The 20,583-nt window shown below is 40.6% G+C and overlaps 1 protein-coding gene across 1 annotated transcript in view; it reads left to right on the top strand.

Moving 5' to 3' along the window:
- The first annotated feature begins 10,731 nt into the window (after nucleotides 1-10,731).
- Nucleotides 10,732-20,583, top strand: part of Zfp878 (zinc finger protein 878) — a 29,839-nt gene continuing 19,987 nt past the window's right edge. The window contains exon 1 of the mRNA XM_039095184.2: nucleotides 10,732-11,022. Coding sequence (XP_038951112.1) covers nucleotides 10,771-11,022 — 252 coding nt within the window. The 5' untranslated portion in view covers nucleotides 10,732-10,770. The remainder of the gene's footprint in view (nucleotides 11,023-20,583) is intronic.

Genomic DNA, 20,583 nt, shown 5'->3' with positions numbered 1-20,583 from the left:
ACTCGTCCCCGAGTCATGTGATTTCTGCCATTGTTGTACAGTGCTCGTTATCATCAATGACTTTTGTTTATATGTAGCCTCATTAAACACTATTTCCCTTTCTCGAGTTCTACTCGCTAGCCTCTTGCTTAATAGTGTCTTGAATAGTAGAGGATTTTTCTTCGTTTTGTTTTGATTTGGTTTGTGAGACAGGGTCTCAAACAGCCATACATAGCTTGCTACTTAGCTGATGTGGGCCTTGAACTCCTGATCCTTCTGCCTCTACTTCCCAAGTGCTGGGATGATAGTTTGCCCCACCATGCCTGATCTTTCCAGTCATTGTTTATATTAAGCAAGCTATTGTCTTCTTCATCCAAAGATTTTAAACATTGTTAGACATTCTTATACTCAGCTTAGTGAAGTGGGGTGGGGGGACATCAAGACATGGTTTCTCTGTGTAGCCCTGGCTTTCCTGGAACTCAGAGACTGGCCACCTTGTCTCTGAGTGCTGCGATTATAGTGTGTGCCAAGACTAACTAGCTTTGCTGTAATTTCATAAGGCAGGGAACAGTGAATAGTTTCTTGTTGCGGTAATATTAAAAAGTGGAGGAACCAGTTCCCAGGAGTCCTCACTCAGCGCAGATCTGTGGGAGCTGCGCGCTCCAGCTGTTTCTCTACCAGCCGCTTTCACACACTGTCAACCCTTGGTGAGTAAAGTCAAAGTTCCAGAAACTTGTAATTTAGCAATTAGATTCATATGTTAAATACTCAGTCCACAATAGATCCACACAATAAATTCACTGCCAATTAATAAAGACTTAAACCGCCCACCTAGACAAGGTAAAATCGAACCAAATCGACCTAGTCCGCCTGGATCTGGATCGTCCTGCTCCGTTGTCTCCATCTTGATTCCTCCTCCTCCTCCTCCTCCTCCTCCTCCTCCTCCTCCTCCTCCTCCTCCTCCTCCTCCTCCTCCTCCTCCTCCTCCTCCTCCTCCTCCTCCTCCCCCCCTTTCTCCCCTCCTTTTCCCCCCTTCTCCCCCTCTCCCTCCGCCTCCTCTTTGTCCTCCTCATCCTCTCTCCTTCTTAGGCTTTTCCCCGCCTACCCTTCCTTCTCAACCATTGATAGGCTTCGCCTTATCCTGGATCTGCCTTGTTGCATAATGACATCATCCTACATTTTCTGTCACTCCTCATTTTAAAAGAAATACTTTTAGTTTTTTTCATTCAGTATAATGGATTCTGTAGGTTTTTCTTTTCTTTTTTAATTTTTTGTTGGTTATTTTATTTACTTACACTTCGAATGTTATCTCACTTCCTGGTTTGCCCTCTGAAAATCCCCTAACCCACCTCCCTCCCCTGTATCTATGAGGGTACTCCCCTACCCAACCACCCATTCGTGCCTCACTCCCCTATGCTGGGGCATCAAGTCTTCATAGGACCAAGGGCCCCCTCTCCCATTGATGCCAGACAATGCCATCCTCTGCAGCATATGCAGCTGGAACCATGAGTCCCTCCATGTGTACTCTTTGGTTGGTGGTTTAGTCCTTGGGAGCTCTGGGGGGTCTGTCTGGTTGGTTGATGTTGTTGTTCTTCCTATGGGGTTGCAAACCCCTTCAGCTACTTCAGTCCTTCCCCTAACTCCTCCATTGGGGTCCCCATGCTCGATCCAATGGTTGGCTGCAAGCATCCAAATCTGTGTCACTAAGGCTCTGGAGAGCCTCTCAGGAGACACCCATATCGGGCTCCTGTCAGCAAGCACTTCTTGGCATCCATAGTAGTGACTGGGTTTGGTGGCTGCATATGATTTCCCCAGGTGGGGCAGTCTCTGGATGGCCTTTCCTTCAGTCTCTGCTTCACTCTTCTTTTCTTTTCTTTTTTTTTTTTCAGAGCTGGGGACCGAACCCAGGGCCTTGCGCTTGCTAGGCAAGCGCTCTACCACTGAGCTAAATCCCCAGCCCCCTGCTCCCCACTTTTTTAATTCTCTCACTCTCTCTTCCTCCCAAGTCCCTCCCACCCTCTACCTCTCCTGATTATTTTGTTTACCCTTCTAAATAGGACTGAAGTAGTCACACTTTGACCTTCCTTCTTCTTGAGCTTCACATGGTCTGTAAGTTGTATCATGGGAAGTCGGAGATTTTTTTCCCTAATATCCACTTACCAGTAAGTGCATACCATGTGTGTTCTTTTGTGATTGGGTTACCTCACTCTGGATGATATTTTCTGGTTCTGTCCATCTGTCTATGAATTTCATGAAGTCGTTGTTTTTAATAGCCGAGTAGTAAGTACTCCATTGTGTAGCTGTACCACATTTTCTGTATCCATTCCTCTGTTGAGGGATTTCTGGGTTGTTTCAGCTTCTGGCTAATATAAATAAGGCTGCTATGCACATAGTGGAGCATGTGTCTTTGTTGTATGTTGAGGATTTTCTGGGTATATGCCCAGGAGTGGTATAGCTGGGTCCGCAGTAGTACTAGGTCCAATTTTCTGAGGAACCTCCAAACTGATTTCCAGAATGGATATACCAGGTTCCAATCCTACCAGAAGGAATGGAGGGATGTTCCTCTTTCTTCACATCCTTTTCATCTTCTGAGTTTTTTTAAAGATTTATTTATATAAGTACACTGTAGCTGCCTTCAGACACACCAGAAGAGGGCATCAGATCTCATTACAGATGGTTGTAAGCCACCATGTGGTTGCTGGGATTTGAACTCAGGACCTCTGGAAGAGCAGTCAGTGCTCTTAACCGCTGAGCCATCTCCCCAGCCCCTGAGTTTTTGATCTTAGCCATTCTGACTGGTGTGAGGTGGAATCTCAGGGTTGTTTTGATTTACATTTCTTTGATGACTAAGAATATTGAACATTTCTTTAGGTGCTTCTCGGCCATTCAAGAATCCTCAGTTGAGAATTCTTTGTTTAGCTTTGTACTCCATTATTATAGGGTTATTTTGGTTCTCTGGAGTCAAACTTCTTGAGTTCTTTGTATATATTAGATATTAACCGTCTATTGGATGTAGAATTGGTAAAGATCTTTTCCCAATCTGTAGGTTTCCATTTTGTCCTAATGACAGTGTCCTTTGCCTTACAGAAGCATTGCAATTTTATGAGATCCCATTTGTCTAAAGTTGATCCAACAGCCTAGGCTATTGCTGTTTGTGCAGGAAATTTTCCCCTGTGCCAATGTGTTCGAGGCTCTTTTTCACTTTCTCTTCTATTAGTTTCAGTCTATCTGGTTTTATGTGAAGGTCTTTGATCCACTTGAACTTGAGCTTTGTACAAGAAGATAAGAATGGGTCAATTTGCATTCTTCTACATGCCTACTGCCACTTAGACAAGCACCATTTGTTGAATATGCTGTCATTTTCCCATTGGATGATTTCAGCTTCTTTGTAAAAGATCAAGTGACCATAGGTGTCTGTCTTCATTTCTGGTCATGCCTGTCTCTGTACCAATACCATGTGGTTTTTATCTTGATTGCTCTGTAATACAAGACCTCAATACAGCAGGTCAGGGATATTGAGGTCAGGGATGGTGATTCCCGCAGAAGTTCTCTTATTGTTGAGAATAGTTTTTGCTATCTTAGGCTTTTGTTGTTCCAAATGAATTTGAGAATTGCTCCTGCTATTTCTCTGGAGAACTGAATTGGAATTTTGATGGGGATTGCATTGAATCTATAGATTACTTTCGGCAAGATAGCCATTTTTACTATGTTAATCCTGCTGATCCATGAGCATGAGAGATCTTTCCATCTTTTGTGGTCTTCTCTTTCTTCAGAGACTTGACGTTCTTGTCATGCAGATCTTTCACTTGTTTGGTTAGAGTCACACCAAGGTATTTTATATTATTTGTAGTTATTGTGAAGGGTGTTGTTTTCCTAATTTCTTTCTCAGTCCCTTGATCCTTTGAGTAGAGGAAGGCTACTGATTTGTTTGAGTTAATTTTATATCTAGTGAACTGGCTGAAGGAATTCACTGGTAGAATATTTGGGGTCACTTACATATACTATCACATTATCTGTTAATAGCGATATCTTGACTTATTCCTTTCTAATTTCTATTCCTTTGACCTCCATTTGTTGTCTAATTGCTCTGGCTAGGACTTCCAGTACTATATTGAATAGGTAGGGAGAGAGAGTAGGCAGCCTTGTCTAGGCCCTGATTTTAGTGGGATTGCTTCAACTTTCTCTCCATTTAGTTTGATGATGGCTATTAATTTGTGGTATATTGCTTTTACTATATTTAGGTATGGGCCTTGAATTTCTGATCTTTCCAAGATTCTTAACCTAAAGAGGTGTTCTATTTTGTCAAATGCTTTTTCAGCATCTAATGAGATGATCATGTGGTTATTTTCTTTGAGTGTGTTTATATAGTGGATTACGTTGATAATTTTCATATATTGAACCATCCCTGCATCCCTGGGATGAAGCCTACTTGATCATGATGGATGATCGTTTTGATGTGTTCTTGGATTCAGTAATTTTATTGAGAATGTTTTCATCAATATTTATAAGGGAAATTGGTTTGAACTTCTCTTTGTAGGGTCTTTGTGTGGTTTTATTAGCATAACTGTGACTTTGAATAACAAATTGAGTAGTGTTCCTTCTGTTCCTATTTTATGGAATAGTTTGAAGAGTATTGGTATTAGGTCTTTGAAGGTCTGATAGAATTTTGCACTAAAACCATCTGGTAGTGGTTTTTTGTTTGTTTGTTTGTTTTGTTTTGTTTGACGGGGAGGGTTTTTCTTTTTTTTTTTTTTTTTTGGTTCTTTTTTTCGGAGCTGGGGACCGAACCCAGGGCCTTGCGCTTCCTAGGTAAGCGCTCTACCACTGAGCTAAATCCCCAGCCCCGACGGGGAGGTTTTTTTTTTTTTTTTTTTTTTTTTTTTTTAAAGATTTATTTATTTATTATATATAAGTACACTGTAGCTGTCTTCAGATACACCAGAAGAGGGCATCGGATCTCTTTACAGATGGTTGTGAGCCACCATGTGGTTGCTGGGAATTGAACTCATGACCTCTGGAAGAGCAGTCGGGTGCTCTTAACCTCTGAGCCATCTCTCCAGCCCAGACGGGGAGGTTTTTAATGACTGCTTTTATTTCTTTTTTTAGGGGTTATGGGACTGTTTAGATGGTTTATCTGATCCTGATTTCACTTTGGTACCTTGTATCTGTCTACAAAATTATCCACTTCATCCAGATTTTCCAGTTCTGTTGAGTATAAACTATTGTAGTAGGATCTGATTATTTTTTGAATTTCCTTAGATTCTGTTGTTATGTCTCCCCTTTCACTTCTGACTTTGTTAATTTGGACACTGTTTCTGTGCATTTTGATTACTCTATCTATCTTGTTGATCTTCTCAAAGAACAAGTTCCTGGTTTTGTTGATTCTTTATATAGTTCTTTTTGTTTCTACTTGATTGATTTCAACCCTGAGCCTTCTACTCCTGATGGGTATATAGGCTTCTTTTTGTTATAGAGCTTTCAGATGTGTTGTTAAGCTACTAGTGTATGCTCTCTCCAAGTTCTTTATTGAGGCACTCAGAGCTTTGAGTTTTCCCCTTAGCTCTGCTTTCATTGTGTCCCATAAGTTTGGGTATGTTGTGCCTTCATTTTTTTAAATTCTAAAAAGTCATTTCTTTCTTTATTTCTTCCCTGACCAAGTTATTGGGTAGAGAGTTGTTCAGCTTCCACATGTATTTGGACTTTCTAGTTTTTTGCTTTGTTTTGTTTTGTTTGATTGTTGTTGTTATTGAAGACTAGCCTTAGTCCATGGTGATCTGATAGAATGCATAAGCTTATTTCAATCCTTTTGTATCTGTTGAGGCTTGTTTTGTGACCGATTATATGGTCAGTTTTGGAGAAGGTACTATGAGGTGCTGAGAAGAAGATGTATTCTTTTGACTTAGGGTAAAATGTTCTATAGATATCTGTTATATCCATTTGGTTCATAACTTCTGTTAGTTTCACTGTGTCTCTGCTTAGTTTCTGTTTCCATGATCTGTCCATTGGTGAGAGTGGGATGTTAAAGTCTCCCAATATTATTGTGTGAGGTTCAATGTGTGTTTTGAGCTTTAGCAAAATTTCTTTTATAAACATGGTTGCCCTAGCATTTGGGGAATTTTCAGCCTTTCACTCTAATGTAGCGTCTGTTTTTGTCACTGAGGTGTGTTTCCTGTATGCAGCAAAATGATGCACCCTGTTTACGTATCCAATCTGTTAGTCTATGTCTTTTTATTTAGTTCATTGATGTTAAGAGATATTAAGGACCAGTGATGGGTGCTTCCTGTTATTTTTATTGTTAGAGGTGGAATTATGTTTGTTTAGCTATCTTCTTTTGGGTTTGTTGAAAGAAGATTAATTTTTTGCTTTTTCTTGGGTATAGTTTCATTCCTTGTGTTGGAGTTTTCTATGTATTATTTTTGTAGGACTGGATTTGTGGAAAGATATTGTGTAAATTTAGTTTTGTCATGAAATATCTTGGTTTCATTCTCTATGGTAATTGAGAGTTTTTGCTGGATAAAGTAGCCTGGGCTGGCATTTGTATTCTCTCAGGATCTATATGCCATCTAGTCATCATATTCTGGCTTTTAGAGTCTCTGTTGAGAAGTCTGGTGTAATTCTGATAGGCCTGCATTACATGTTCCTTAACCTTTTCCCCTTAGTGCTTTTAATATTCTTTGTTTTGTGCTTTTATTATTTTGATTATTATGTGATGGGAGGAATTTCTTTTCTGGTCCAATCTATTTGGGGTTCTTTAGGCTTCTTGTATGTTTATGGTCCTCTCTTTCTTCAGGTTAGGGAATTTTCTTCTATAATTTTGTTGAAGATGTTTACTGGCCCTTTGTGTTGGGAATCTTAGCTCTCTTCTATGCCTATTTTCCTTAGGTTTGGACTTCTCAATGTGTCCTAGATTTCCTGGATGTTTTGGGTTAGGAGCTTTCTGCATTTTGCATTTTCTTTGACTATTGTATCAATATTTTCTATGGTATCTTCTGCACCTGAAACTCCCTCTTCTATCTCTTGTGTTCTGTTGGTGATGCTTGCATCTATGACTCCTGATCTCTTTCCTAGGTTTTCTATCTCTAGGGTTGTCTCCCTCTGTGATTTCTTTATTGTTTCTAATTCCATTTTTAGATCCTGGATGGTTTTGTTCAATTCCTTCACCTGTTTGGTTGTGTTTTCCTGAATTTCTTTTTTTTTAAAATAAATTTTATTCATCAACAATTTTATCAATGAGACACTCCCAGATCTGAATCCTCAAGCAGGTGCCTCAGAAGGCCCAATAAAATACACACACACACACACACACACACACACACACACACACACACACACACACAAAAATACTTATTGACACAAAATGAATGGTCAAGGTCACAGAGGAAAAAAAAAGCTAGCCATATTAACTAGTTAATCTTGTGGAAAATGGTGGTTCTGGCAGTATATATTAGTCTGTAACCATACCATGGGAAAAGGAGGCAAGAAGTCAGTGTCATACTGTGCTACATACTGAGTTAATAGCTAGACTGAAGTATACCACCTTTAAGAGAAGGCCATTAAGAGAATTGGAACCATAGGCTTCAGTCAGAGATGGAGCTCTGTGGGGTGTGGCCCTGCAGGTTCTAAAGGAGCCCCAGTTGGAGACTCAGCATCCGGCATACCATTTCTGTCCAATGCTGTCAGAAATGAATACCATCTGTCAGGGCACCCAGGTATTCAAACATTGACCCTGAGGTTTCTGGGATGCATCCACCATTTGGTGAGTTTGGTGCAGTCAAGAGTCTGGGAAGGAGGGGTGTTGTGAGGAAGATTTTTGTGCTACATGTTGAAGTGGCTCCGTGGGGAAGGAGGACCAGCAACTATGCTTACAGCTGGCTGAGGACTCAGGGGGATTGAAGGGAATGAGCTTGTGCTTTCAGCTTGGTGGCTGGCAGCAGAGGGCTTTGTGGGTAGCAGACGAGGTATCATCTGGGGTAGACTGCTGAGGCCTGGCTGAGGAAGGGCGCATCTCCTGCTCCAAGGATCACTGGATTAACCAAGCCTTAACTTGTTCCTCCTTCAGTTTGAATCTGTTGGTCACGACCTTTCAATCCTTGAGGTCTGGGTATGGTTCAGTCTTGAAGTGTGGTTCCAGCTCCCAAAGCTGCTCCCAACTGTACTTCTGGTCATGGGGACCCAGGCTATAGGAGGTCAAAGAATTTGGAAATGCTTCCAGCTCATCTGTTGCTCACTTCAGGTGTGAGTGAAGGCATCTTTCCTGATGTCTATCATCATCATGAGATGTGATTTTAAATCAGAATCTTGCTTTTCAGGTGTGTTGGGGTATCCAGGGCTTGCTGTGGTGGGAGAACTGGATTCTGACGATGCCGAGTAGCCTTGGTTTCTGTTGCTTATGTTCTTGTGCATGTTTCTCACCATCTGTTTATCTCTGGTGTTAGCTCCTCTTGCTGTCTCTGACTGGAGCTTGTCCCTCCTGTGATCCTGTAGTCTTTTGTGTGTCAGCACTCCTGCGAGTCAAGCTCCTTCCAGGCAAGGTTGGGGTGCAGATTGCTGTGATCTTAGGTGTGCCAGCACTCCTGGGAGACCAGCTCTCTCCGGGCAGGATTCTGTAGGTTTTTCTTATGTAAGCTTCTTTATGACAATGTCTGATCTTTCTAGTCATTGTTTCCTTGGAACTTTTGGGGTTTTTTTGAGACCCAGTCTCACTCTGAACCCTGTCTGGCCTGGAACTCACAAAGGTCCATCTGCTTCTGCATGTGTCACATTTCCTCTGGACTTTTCTCATAAATAGATGTTGAATTATTCAAAGGATTTTCTGTACTTAATGAGTTTGTTCTTTTGCCCTTGATTCTGTTTATATGCTTTTTTAACACTTATTGAATTCTGTATGCTGAAACATCCTTCTGTTATAGAACTAAATATCAAATTAATTTGGTCACTCATGATCTATTTAATGTACTGTTGAATTTGGTCCCAAGGGTTTTGTTAAAGATTTTCATCTGTGTTTATCTGGGAAGCTGGTCTACAGTTTTACTGTTGTATCTATGTCTGACTTTAATATCAGGTAATCTTTGCTCCTATACTGGCTGGTTTTGTGTCAACTTGACAAAAGCTGGAGTTATCACAGAGAAAGGAGCCTCCCTTGGGAAAATGCCTCCACAAGATCCAGCTCTATTAGTGATCAAAGGCAGAGGACCCAGCCCCTTGTGGGTGGTGCTGTCCCTGATCTGGTAGTCCTGGGTTCTTTCTGTAAGAAAGCAAGTTAAGCAAGCCAGGGGAAGTGTGCTTGCAGATAGGAGCCTAGCATGGCTGTCCTCTGAGAGGCTATACTAGCAGCTGACTGAGACAGATGCAGATATTTACTGCCAATCTTTGGACTGAGCCCAGGGACCCCAAGGAAGAGTTAGGGGGAGGACTGAGGGAGCTGAAGGGGATTGCAACCCCATAGGAAAAACAACAGTATCAACTAACTGGACCCCTCAGAGCGCCCAGGCACTAAGCCACCAACCAAAGAGCATACATGGACTGGTCCATTCCCCCTCCACTCCCCGTCCCCAAATATGTAACAGAGGCCTTGTCTGGCCTCAGTGGGAGGAGATGGGCTTGGTCCTGTGGAGATGTGATGCCCCAGAGAAGGGGGATGCTAGAGGGCTGAGGCAGGGGTGGGTGTGTGGGTGGGGGATCACACTCTTAGATGTGAAGGGGAGAGAGGATGAGGTGGCGGGCTTCATGGAGGGGGACCGGGAAGTGAGACATTTGAAATGTAAATAAGGGCTGGAGAGATGGCTCAGTGGTTAAGAGCACCGACTGCTCTTCCAGAGGTCCTGAGTTCAAATCCCAGCAACCACATGGTGGCTCACAACCATCTGTAATGAGATCTGATGCCCTCTTCTGGTGTGTTTGAAAACAGCTACAGTGTACTTATATATGATAAATAAATATTTAAAAAAAGAAATGTAAATAAATAAAAGAATTAATTAAAGCAATACAAAACTAAATAGTCTCAGTCATTGTTTTTTGGGAGCTAGGAACTGGGAAAAGAAAACTTGGAATTCATCTATCTATCTATCAATCGATCGATCGATCGATCGATCGATCCATCCATCCATCCATCTATCCATCCATCCATCCAACTATCTATCTATCTATCTATCTATCTATCTATCTATCTATCTATCCATCCATCCATCATCCATCCATCTATCTATCATCTATCCATCTATCTATCCATCCATCTATCCATCCATCTATCCATCCATCTATCCATCTATCCGTCTGTCTGTCTGTCTATCTATCTATCTATCTATCTATCTATCTATCTATCTATCTATCTATCTATCCATCCATCCATCATCCATCCATCTATCTATCATCTATCCATCTATCATCTATCTATCCATCTGTCTGTCTGTCTATCTATCTATCTATCTATCTATCTATCTATCTATCTATAACTAGACAGTACTGGGAGTGGCTAAGTCTGGAGTGCTTGTTTTGGTTCCAGCTAGTTAGGTAGGGATTTTTTATAGTGTCACGAAGGTCTCTATGTATGGGTCAAGAGCACCGTGGAATGTTCCTCATTTTTCTTTCTGGCGCAGCAATCGCTAAACTGTATGGTCAGCTCAGGAAGTGCAGGATTGTTCTACCCTGCAGTGTGACACTGACCAACCGCACCCCACCTCCCCAAAATAGCTATGAGTGTCCAATCAAGACCGGGGTCAAGCAAAGTGGAAGAGCTTCACAGCCATCTTTCTTTCTGGTGCTACCAAGGTTGTGACTCGGTTCTGTCAGTTAATGGAGTCCCAAACTGTTCAGCTTCGATTTTCTCATGACTGTCAAACCCAGTATCAGAGTCAGGTCGCAGAAGGTCAGGAGAACGGAGCGGAAGTTCCTCACCGGCATCTTTCTTTCTGGCAACGCCATCGTCGTTGCTCTCTGTCCTGTCTGTCCACTGAGGGAGTTTGGGGTCGTTGGACCTCAGGAGGCTGTAGGGCTGCTCCACCTTGGAACCACGTTGAGCTGCTTGAGGTCCGGAGCTCAGCCAAGGTGAGCATCGGGGATGCGGAGCGCGCAGGCGGGTCCCTCAGTCCCGGGAACCGCGGCGAAGACTGCAGCTGCGCGTGGACTGGTCGGTGGCCGAGGGTCTGAAGCCCCAGACTGGGCAGGAACCCCGGGGGTGGGGGTGGGGCGGGGGATGCAGGGTAGCTTTGTTTTGCCTAGTAGAACCTGATTTTCCTCTTTTCCAGTTCCTGGGAAGCAGCTTCTGAAATCCTTTTGTTGTGCTGTTGATTAACAGTTGAAATCCCTCAGTTCCCAGGGAGCCTCCTCTCCCACATTGCCAAATTCACTGGACCGGGGGGGGGGGGGGGGGGGGCCGCGATCCACCAATCTCCCCTGTGAGAAACGTAAGAGTGCAAGGAGTATGGCCATGTGTGAGGCAGTTGGACGGTTTGTAGGATTCAACTTGTTTAATGTTGAGGTATGACTTTATGTGAAAAGATTATTACAGAAGGCCCGGGATAAAAAGTGTGAAACACGTTAAGCGGTAGCTAGAAGAGAAGGGCTTTCTTGGAGAGGTAACAGTATTGAGGTACCGGCTTAATAGAGCTTAGGAGTGTTTGTCTTTTCTGATCAGCCAATCGTTTTCAGGCAACAGTGAACAACTTGGGTTGGTTTTTCTCTAGGGTCAGACTCTAGTTTCCAACATCTCCATGTAGAGATCCAGGATTAACACCATAATTTATTGGTTATTCTGTTCTTTCTCTGGTTATATTTTTGGCACTTTTGCTAAGAATCAGGTGGGTTTATTTTTATTTTTTCCTTTCCATCGTCGGACTGTACGTTTATATTTATAACACGACTCCGTCGGGGTTGCTTCGTTCTGTTCTGTTCTGTTCATTATAGACCTGCAGTGTGTTTTGAAATCAGGTAGAATGAAACACGCAGTGCTCTTTTTTGCTGAGGATATCTTGGGCTCCCCTGGGTCTCTTGAGCTTTCTTAGCAATTTTAAGAATTGTTTCTAATTGTGTGTAAAATGTGATACTTCAATGGGAATTTTATTGAATCTGAATTATGACTTTGAATTGTTTTAGCGACATTGATTCTTCTAATCCATGATTATGGTAGTCTTTTTTTCTTCTAGTGTCTTGTTTAACTTCTTTCTTACTTTTTCTTTTTTAGTGAAAACAATTTCACACAGTATATTCTGATTACACTTTTCTTCTCCCCAACTCCTCCCCAACCTGCCCCACCTCTCTGCCCAGCAAACTCCAAACCCTCTCTTTCTCTTTCTTTCTTTCTTTGGTAACCTAAAACTGCCTTTGTAGAACATTTTTCTGTCATCAGTGACTTGGAGATGTACTGGCATTTCGTGTTGAGTTTGTACCCTTGCTAAATACTTTATGATATCTAGAAGCCTTCTTGGTATAATCTTTTGGACCGCCCTTGTTCTTCACGGATATGTGTTACTTTTTACACAGAAAGTGTAACTATGTACCCCTGGCTGACTGGGAACTCTTATTCTTGATGTCTTAGCCTCCCACACACTGGGATTCCTGGTTTACATGATAGTAACAGTTTTGGGTTTTCTTCTTTATGTATGAAACAAGGTTGGTCTGACTTCCTCCTTTCTGATTCATATAACTGTCATTGCCTATGCCTGCATAATTTCCCCGGCTAATAGTTTAATACTATATTCAAGAAGTGTCATGAGTAGTCACCTAGTTGGTTTTTTTTTTTTTTTTTTGGTCTTTGAGACAATGCATTCAGTCCCCCACCCACATTTAGAATGTTATTACTAGTATGTGTCTGTCACACAAGCCTTTACTATGTTACTGTATGATTCTCCTGTGCCTACTAGATTCTGAACTTTTGTCATGACATGGTGTTTAATATTAGCAAAGACTGTCTTGCATCTGAGGTCAGTTATGCGATTTTTAATTCTTGATTTTGTCAGCATGGCACTGTACTTACTAATCTGCATATATCATAAGGAAACTTTACACATACTTGACTATGACTTGTCAAAGTGCTCGAATTTTATCTTTTCCATTTCAGTATGTAATTTGATTTCTATTCATGGGAAAGGAAACATGTGAGCATGTTTCCAAGTAAAGAGTTCCTTTCATTTATTTTTATTATCATATATTCATTCTACAAAGTAGCTTGGCTTCATTTTTGTTTTCCTCTAATGGTTTCACAGTACCAGTCTTATAAGTACCTAGCACTGGTGTACCATGTACCATGACCAACTGTTTATGTGAGTACCAGGGATCAGAAATTAGTTCTTTATGTTTAAATGGCAAGCAGGTTACCAACTAAACTGTCTTCCTGGACTTGGATTTCTTAATATTTTTTTCCAAATTAAATATTGCAAGTTGACTATATTTGATCTTGTACAATGCAAGAAAGCATTTCAGCTTCTTTGGGGGGGTGGTTGGGGGGTGTTTGTTTGGTTAGTTGACTTTTTTGTGTGTTTTTTGCTTTGCTAATGCCTTATCACCTGATAGGTGAAGTATTTTGAAGAAGCTTTCATTGGGTGCTGAGGAGAGTGTGTTCTGCACTTGTCTGATAGGTGCATTTGATCTATGGTGCAGCTTAACTCTGAAGATTGCAGTTGCTCTATCTATCTATCTATCTATCTATCTATCTATCTATCTATCTATCTATCATCTATCTATCCATCCATCTATTCTATCTATCATTTATCTATCCTATCTATCCTATCTATCTATCTGTCTGTCTGTCTGTCTGTCTGTCTGTCTATCTATCCATCCATCCATCCATCTATCTATCCATCCATCTATTTCTGGGTGATCCATTTGTGATATTGGAGTAATGAAGCTACACACTGTTGTTTTGTTTAAACCTTTTTGCCCAGTACTCACTCTTTGTGTGAAGAATGTTCAGCTTATTTATACTTATGTGAGCCATTCTCTATGGAATAGCCTCTTTATTTATATGTAGAGATCTTTTGGGTTAATAGTCAACTGGATAAAGATATATTAAGGAATAATTGTATTACCTCAGTATCTCTGACCCCTCTGACAATGCCATCCCCTCGTTTATATTCCCCTTAGCATTTTTGAGGGAAAAATGAAATCTTTTTGCATTATCATAGTAGGTTATCCTTCATAGGTCTTTGAAAATATTTAAGATTGTCTACAAGATACCAAGTACAAGCTTTCCCAAGTTTCCTACGAGCAGTCAAAAGGATGTGCACTGTTTTCCAAGAAGAAGTTGGGATATGAAGTCTTTGTTCCATATTATCTGTCAGACCAGGTTATTGGAGACTAATATTCTAGATCATATTTTCATTCTGATCCTTCTGATAAGCACATCAGAAGCTTGCAGATATCTAGAGAGACAATGGGAGTTAGACAAACAGTGTATTGCTATCCTAAACTAGAACATGGAGCCCCTCTCCACAAGTATGCTGGTGAAATCCATTGAATTTCCAGGTTCCAGACCCCAGAGGCAGTTGGTTTTGTTTAATTCACGAACATGGTTGCATATGTTCACACACATACAATTGCACGTTCGTACATATGTGTGCATGCATGTGGAAGTCAGAATGACACCTTGGGTGCCATCCCTTGGGAGTTCTGTCCATCAGGCTTTTTGCCTGAAGCTTACCAATTGTCCTAGATTGGCTGACAACTGTGCACCAAGAACCCACCTGTCTCTACCTCCCTGGTACTGGTATTATAAGCGTGTGCCACCATGCCCAGCAATATTATATGGGTTAGTGGAGCGGGGGTGGGAAGGATGTATAACTCAGGATCTCTTGATTGAGAGTCAAGCACTTTTCCAAGCCCCATTCTTAGGCATTTTTAAGATTAGTCTCCAAATAGCTGGTGCTAACTCTGTTATGGATACTGACTAGTAAGGGTTGGTTCGTTTTGTTTTATTTATTTATTTTTTTCTTTTTTCTTTTTTCTTTTTTTCGGAGCTGGGGACCGAACCCAGGGCCTTGCGCTTGCTAGGCAAGCGCTCTACCGCTGAGCTAAGTCCCCAACCCCTCATTTTGTTTTATTTTTTAAAGACAGCCTCACTATGTATCCCTATCTGGCCAGGAACTTACTATGTAAGACTGACCTTAAAGGAGATCTGCCTGCCTCTGCCTCCTTAGTGCTGGGATTAAAAGCAGGGATCGCTATGCCCAGACTAGTAGAATTGTTTTTATGACAGGCGCAACAGAGCCAGTACAGACTTTACTGGGATGGCCTGACAGTGTTAACCGGCATCTGCTTTTGCTTTATAGTGAAGGTGCAGTCTGGCATTAGAATTAAAATGCTAAGGAATATTATTTAGAACTCTGATGAACATTACCTGGATCAAACCTTTAATCAATGCAGCATTCTGTGAACATCATATGCTTTGAGTCTAGCTCTCCAACTCTGAGCCTCACCCTTCCTCCTGAAAATACTGGGCTATTCTTTAGGACTCTGTATCTTTTAAGGATGTGGCTATGAACTTCACCATCGAGGAGTGGGCTTTGCTGAATTTTCCCCAAAAAAGGCTGCACAGACATGTGATGCAGGAAACCTGCAGGAACCTGGTTGTCACAGGTAAGGATAAGATCACTGCCTTGTGTATTCCATGAGAAAACACTGTTTTGCTTATCAATGATGCTTCAAGATTTGTACAATAACAGAATTTTGATGAATAAATCAGTAATAATCATGTTATACCAGAAACCTACTTAGAATCTAATCTTTTGGGGTTGGGGATTTAGCTCAGTGGTAGAGGACTTGCCTAGCAAGTGCAAGGCCCTGGATTCGGTCCTCAGCTCCGAAAAAAAAAGAAAAAAAAAAAAAGAATCTAATATTTTTCTTTTTTAGTGTTTTTTTCACATTTTTTTACTTTTTTTTCTTTTATTGGATTTTTTTAAATTTACATTACTAATGTTTTCCCCTTTTCTGGTTTCCCATCCAGAAACTCGCTACCTCCCCGTGCTTCTTGAGGTGCTCCCCCAACTACCCATTCCCTCCAAACTCCCCTCCCTGGCATTCCTCTACACTGGGGCATTGAACCTTGACATCCCCCCTCTGTATTTGTCATGTTCTGGCTGAGCCTCTCAGGAGACATCCATATCAGGCTCCTGTCAGCATGCACTTCTTGGCATCCCCGATAATGACTGGATTTGGTGGCTGTATATGGGATAGATCCCCAGGTGGGGCACTCTCTGGATGGCCTTTCCTTTACTCTCTGCTCCACACTTTGTCTCCATGTTTCCTCCTGTGAGTATTTTTGTTCCCCCTTCTAAGAAGGACTAAAACATCCACACTTTCCTCTTCCTTCTTGAGCTTCATGTGGTCTGTGAATTGTATCTGGGGTATTCCAAGCTTTGGGGCTAATATCCACTTATCAGTGAGTGCATACCTTATGTGTTCTTGTGTGATTGGGCTACCTCACTCAGGATGATATTTTCTAGTTCCATCCATTTGCCTAAGAATTTCATGAAGTCATTGTTTTCAGTAAACTGAAAAGTACTCCATTGTGTAAATGTACAATGTTTTCTGTATGCATTCCTCTGGCTATTATAAATAAGACTTCTATGGATATAGTGGAGCATGTGTCTTTGTTGTATGTTGGAGCAACTTTGGGTATAGCCCAGGACTGGTATAGCTGGGTCCTCAGGTAGTAAGTACTATGTCCAATTTTCTGAGGAACTGCCAGACTGATTTCCAGAGTGGTTGTACCAGCTTACAATCCCAACAACAAAGGAGGAGTATTACTCTTTCTCTACATCCTCGCCAGCATCTGCTGTCACCTGAGTTTTTGAACTTAGCCATTCTGACTGGTGTGAGGTGGAATCTCAGGGTTGTTTTGATTTGATTTCCCTGATGATTTAGGATGCTGAACATTTCTTTAAGTGCTTCTCTGTCATTCAGTATTCCTCAGTTGAAAATTCTTTGTTTATCTCTGTACCCCTTTTTCTAATAGGATTATTTGATTCTCTGGAGTCTAACTTCTTGAGTTCTTTGTATATATTAGATATTTGTCCTCTATCAGATGTAGGACTGGTAAAGATCTTTTCCCAATATGTTGGTTGTCATTTTGTCCTGCTGACAGTATCCTTTGCCTTATAGAAGCTTTGCAATTTTATGAGGTCCCATTTGCCAATTCTTATTTTAGACCATAAGTCATTGGTGCTCTGTTCAGGAAAATTTCCCCAGTGCCCATGTGATTGAGACTCTTCCCCACTTTTTCTTCTATTAGTTTGCGTGTATCTGGGTTTATGTGGAGGTCTTTGATCCATTTGGACTTAAGCTTTGTACAGGGTAATAAGAATGGGTCAATTTTCATTCTTCTACATGCTGACCGCTAGTTGAAACAACACCATTTGTTTAAAATACTGTCTTTTTCCCATTGGATAGTTTTAGCTCCTTTGTCAAAGATCAAGTGACCATAGGTATGTGTGTTCATTTTTGGGTCTTCAATTCTATTCCATTGATCTACCTACCTGTTTCTGTACCAATACCATATAGTTTTTGTCACAATTGCTCTGTAATACAGCTTGAGGTCAGAGATGGCTATTCCCCCAGAAATTCTTTTATTGTTAAGAATAGTTTTTGCTATCCTGGGGTATTTTGCTTTTCCAAATGAATCTGCAAATTACTCTTTCTAACTATGAAGAATTGAGTTGGAGTTTTGATGGGGATTGCATTGAATCTGTAGATTGCTCTCCGTAAGATGGCTATTTTTACTATATTAATTCTGCCAATTCACAAACCTGGGAGATCTTTGCATCTTCTGAGATCTTCTTCAATTTCTTTCTTCAAAGATTTGAAGTTCTTGTCATACAGATCTTTCACTTGCTTGGTTAGAGACACACCAAGGTATTTTATATTATTTGTGGCTATTGTAAAGGGTGTCATTTCCCTCATTTCTTTCTCAGCCTGTATATCCTTTGAGTAGAGTAAGGCTACTGATTTGTTTGAGTTAATTTTATACCCAGCCACTTTGCTGAAGTTGTTTATCCAGTTTAGGAATTCTCTGGTGGAATTTTTGGGGTCACTTAAGTATATTATCATATCGTCTGCAAATCATGATATTTTGACTTCTTCCTTTCAAATCTCTATCCCTATGGCCTCTTTTTATTGTCTAATTTGTCTGGCTAGAACTTCAAGTACTATATTGAATAGGTAGGGAGAGAGTGGGAAGCCTTGTCTAGTCCCTGATTTTAGTGGGATTGCTTCAAGTTTCTCTCCATTTATCTTGATGTTGGTTTGCTGTATATTGCTCTTACTATGTTTAGGTATGGGCCTTAAATTCCTGATCTTTCCAAGACTTTAAGTATAAAATGCTTTCTTAGCATGTAATGAGATGATCATGTGGTATTTTTGTATATAGTGGATTACTTTGATGGTTTTTCATATATTGAACCATCTTTGCATCCCTGAGATGAAGCCTACTTGATTATGATGGATGATTGTTTTGATGTGTTTTTGGATTCAGTTTGTGAGTATTTTATTTAGTATTTTTGCATAGATATTCATGAGGGAAATTGGTCATAAGTTCTCTTTCTTTGTTGGGTCTTTGTGTGGTTTAGGTATAAGAGAAATTGTGGCTTCAAAGAATGAATTGGGTAGTGTTCCTTCTGTTTCTCTTTTGTGGAATAGTTTGGAGAGTACTGGTATTAGGTCTTCTTTGACGGTCTGATAGAATTCTGCAATAAAACCTTCTGGTCCTGGGTGTTTTTTGGTTGGGAGACTTCTTATGACTTCTTCTATTTTTTTAAGGGGTTATAGGAATCTTTAGATGGTTTATCTGATCCTGATTTAACTTTGGCACTTGGTATTTGTCTAGAAAATTGTCTATTTCATCCAGATTTTACAGTTTTGTTGAATATAAGCTTTTGTAGTAGGATCTGATAGTTTTTTGAATTTTTTCAGTTTCTGTTGTTATATCTCCCTTTTCATTTCTGATTTTGTTAACTTGGATACACTCTCTGTACCCTCTGGTTAGTCTGGCTAAGGGTTTAGCTATCTTGTTGATTTTCTCAAAGAACCAGCTCCTGGTTTTGTTGATTCTTTTGTATGGTCCTTTTTGTTTCTACTTGGTTGATTTCAGCTCTGAGTTTGATTACTTCCTGCCTTCTACTCTTCTTGGGCGAATTTGCTTTGCTTCTTTTTATTCTAGAGCTTTCAGGTGTGCTGTCAAGCTGTTAGTGTATTCTCTCTCCAGTTTCTTTTTAAAGGCATCCAGCTATGAGTTTTCCTCTTAGCATTGTTTTCATTGTATCCCATAAGTTTGGGTATGTTGTGCTTTCCTTTTTCTTTCTTTCTTTTTTTTTTTTTTTAAGACTTACTTATTTACTTTATGAATGTGAGTACACTGTTGCTGTCTTCAGACACCAGAAGAGGGCATCGGATCTCATTACAGATGACTGTGAGCCACCATGTGGTTGCTGGGATTTGAACTCAGGACCTCTGGAAGAGCAGTCAGTGCTCTTAACCACTGAGCCATCTCTCCAGTCCCTGTGCTTTCCTTTTCATTAAATTCTAAAAAGTCTTTAATTTCTTTTTTTATTTTTTCCTTAACCAAATTATCATTGTACCCAACGCATTGTGGGTTTCACACATATATGGGCTTTTTGTTGTTTTTATTGTTATTGAAGACCAGCCTTAGTTCGTGGTGATCTGGTAGGATGCATGGGATTATTTCAGCCTTTTTTTTTTTAATCTATTGAGGCCTGTTTTGTGACCAATTATATGGTCAATTTTGGATAAGGTACTATGAGGTGCTAAGAAGAAGGTACATTCTTTTGTTTTCAGATGAAATGTTTTATATGTATATATCTGTTACATCCATTTGGTTCATAACTTGTTAGTTTCACTGTGTCTCTCTTTAGTTTCTGTTTCCATGATCTGTCCATTGATGAGAGTGGGGTGTTGAGGTCTCCTACTATTATAGTGTGAGGTGCAATATATGCTTTGAGCTTTAGTAAAGCTTCTTTTATGAATGTGGGTGCCCTTTCATTTGAAGCATAGATGTTCTGAATTGAGAGTTCATATATTTTTCGTTTGATGAATATGAAGTGTCCTTTCATTACCTTTTTTGATAACTTTTGGTTGTAAGTTGATTTTATTCTATATTAGAATGGCTACTCCATCTTGTTTCTTGGGACCATTTGCTCAGAATTTTTTTTTCCAGACTTTCGCTCTTAGGTAGTGTCTCTCTGTCACTGAGGTGCATTTCCTGTAGACAGCAAAATGCTGGGTCCTGTTTAGATATCCAGTCTGTTAGTATTGGGGAATTGAGAGCATTGATGTTAAGAGATATTAAGGAATAGTGATTGTTGTTTCCCGTTATTTTTGTTGTTAGGGGTGGAATTATGTTTGTGTGGCTCTCTTCTTTTGGGCTTGTTTATTACTTTCTTGCTTTTTCTAGGGTGTAATTTCCCTCCTTGTTTTGGAGTTTTCCATCTATTATCCTTTGTAGGGCTAGATTTGTGAAAACATACTGTGTAAATTTGGCTCTGTCATGGAACATATTGGTTTTTCCATCTATGGTAATTGAGAGTTTTGCTGGATACACTAGCCTTGGCTGGCATTTGTGTTCTCTTAGGGTCTGTATGGCATCTGCTCAGGATCTTCTGG

Source organism: Rattus norvegicus, chromosome 16 (assembly GCF_036323735.1).
Source record: "Rattus norvegicus strain BN/NHsdMcwi chromosome 16, GRCr8, whole genome shotgun sequence".
Classification (NCBI taxonomy): domain Eukaryota; kingdom Metazoa; phylum Chordata; class Mammalia; order Rodentia; family Muridae; genus Rattus; species Rattus norvegicus.
The sequence above is the reverse complement of the archived record's forward strand: the minus strand, read 5'-3'. Positions and strand labels throughout refer to the sequence as shown.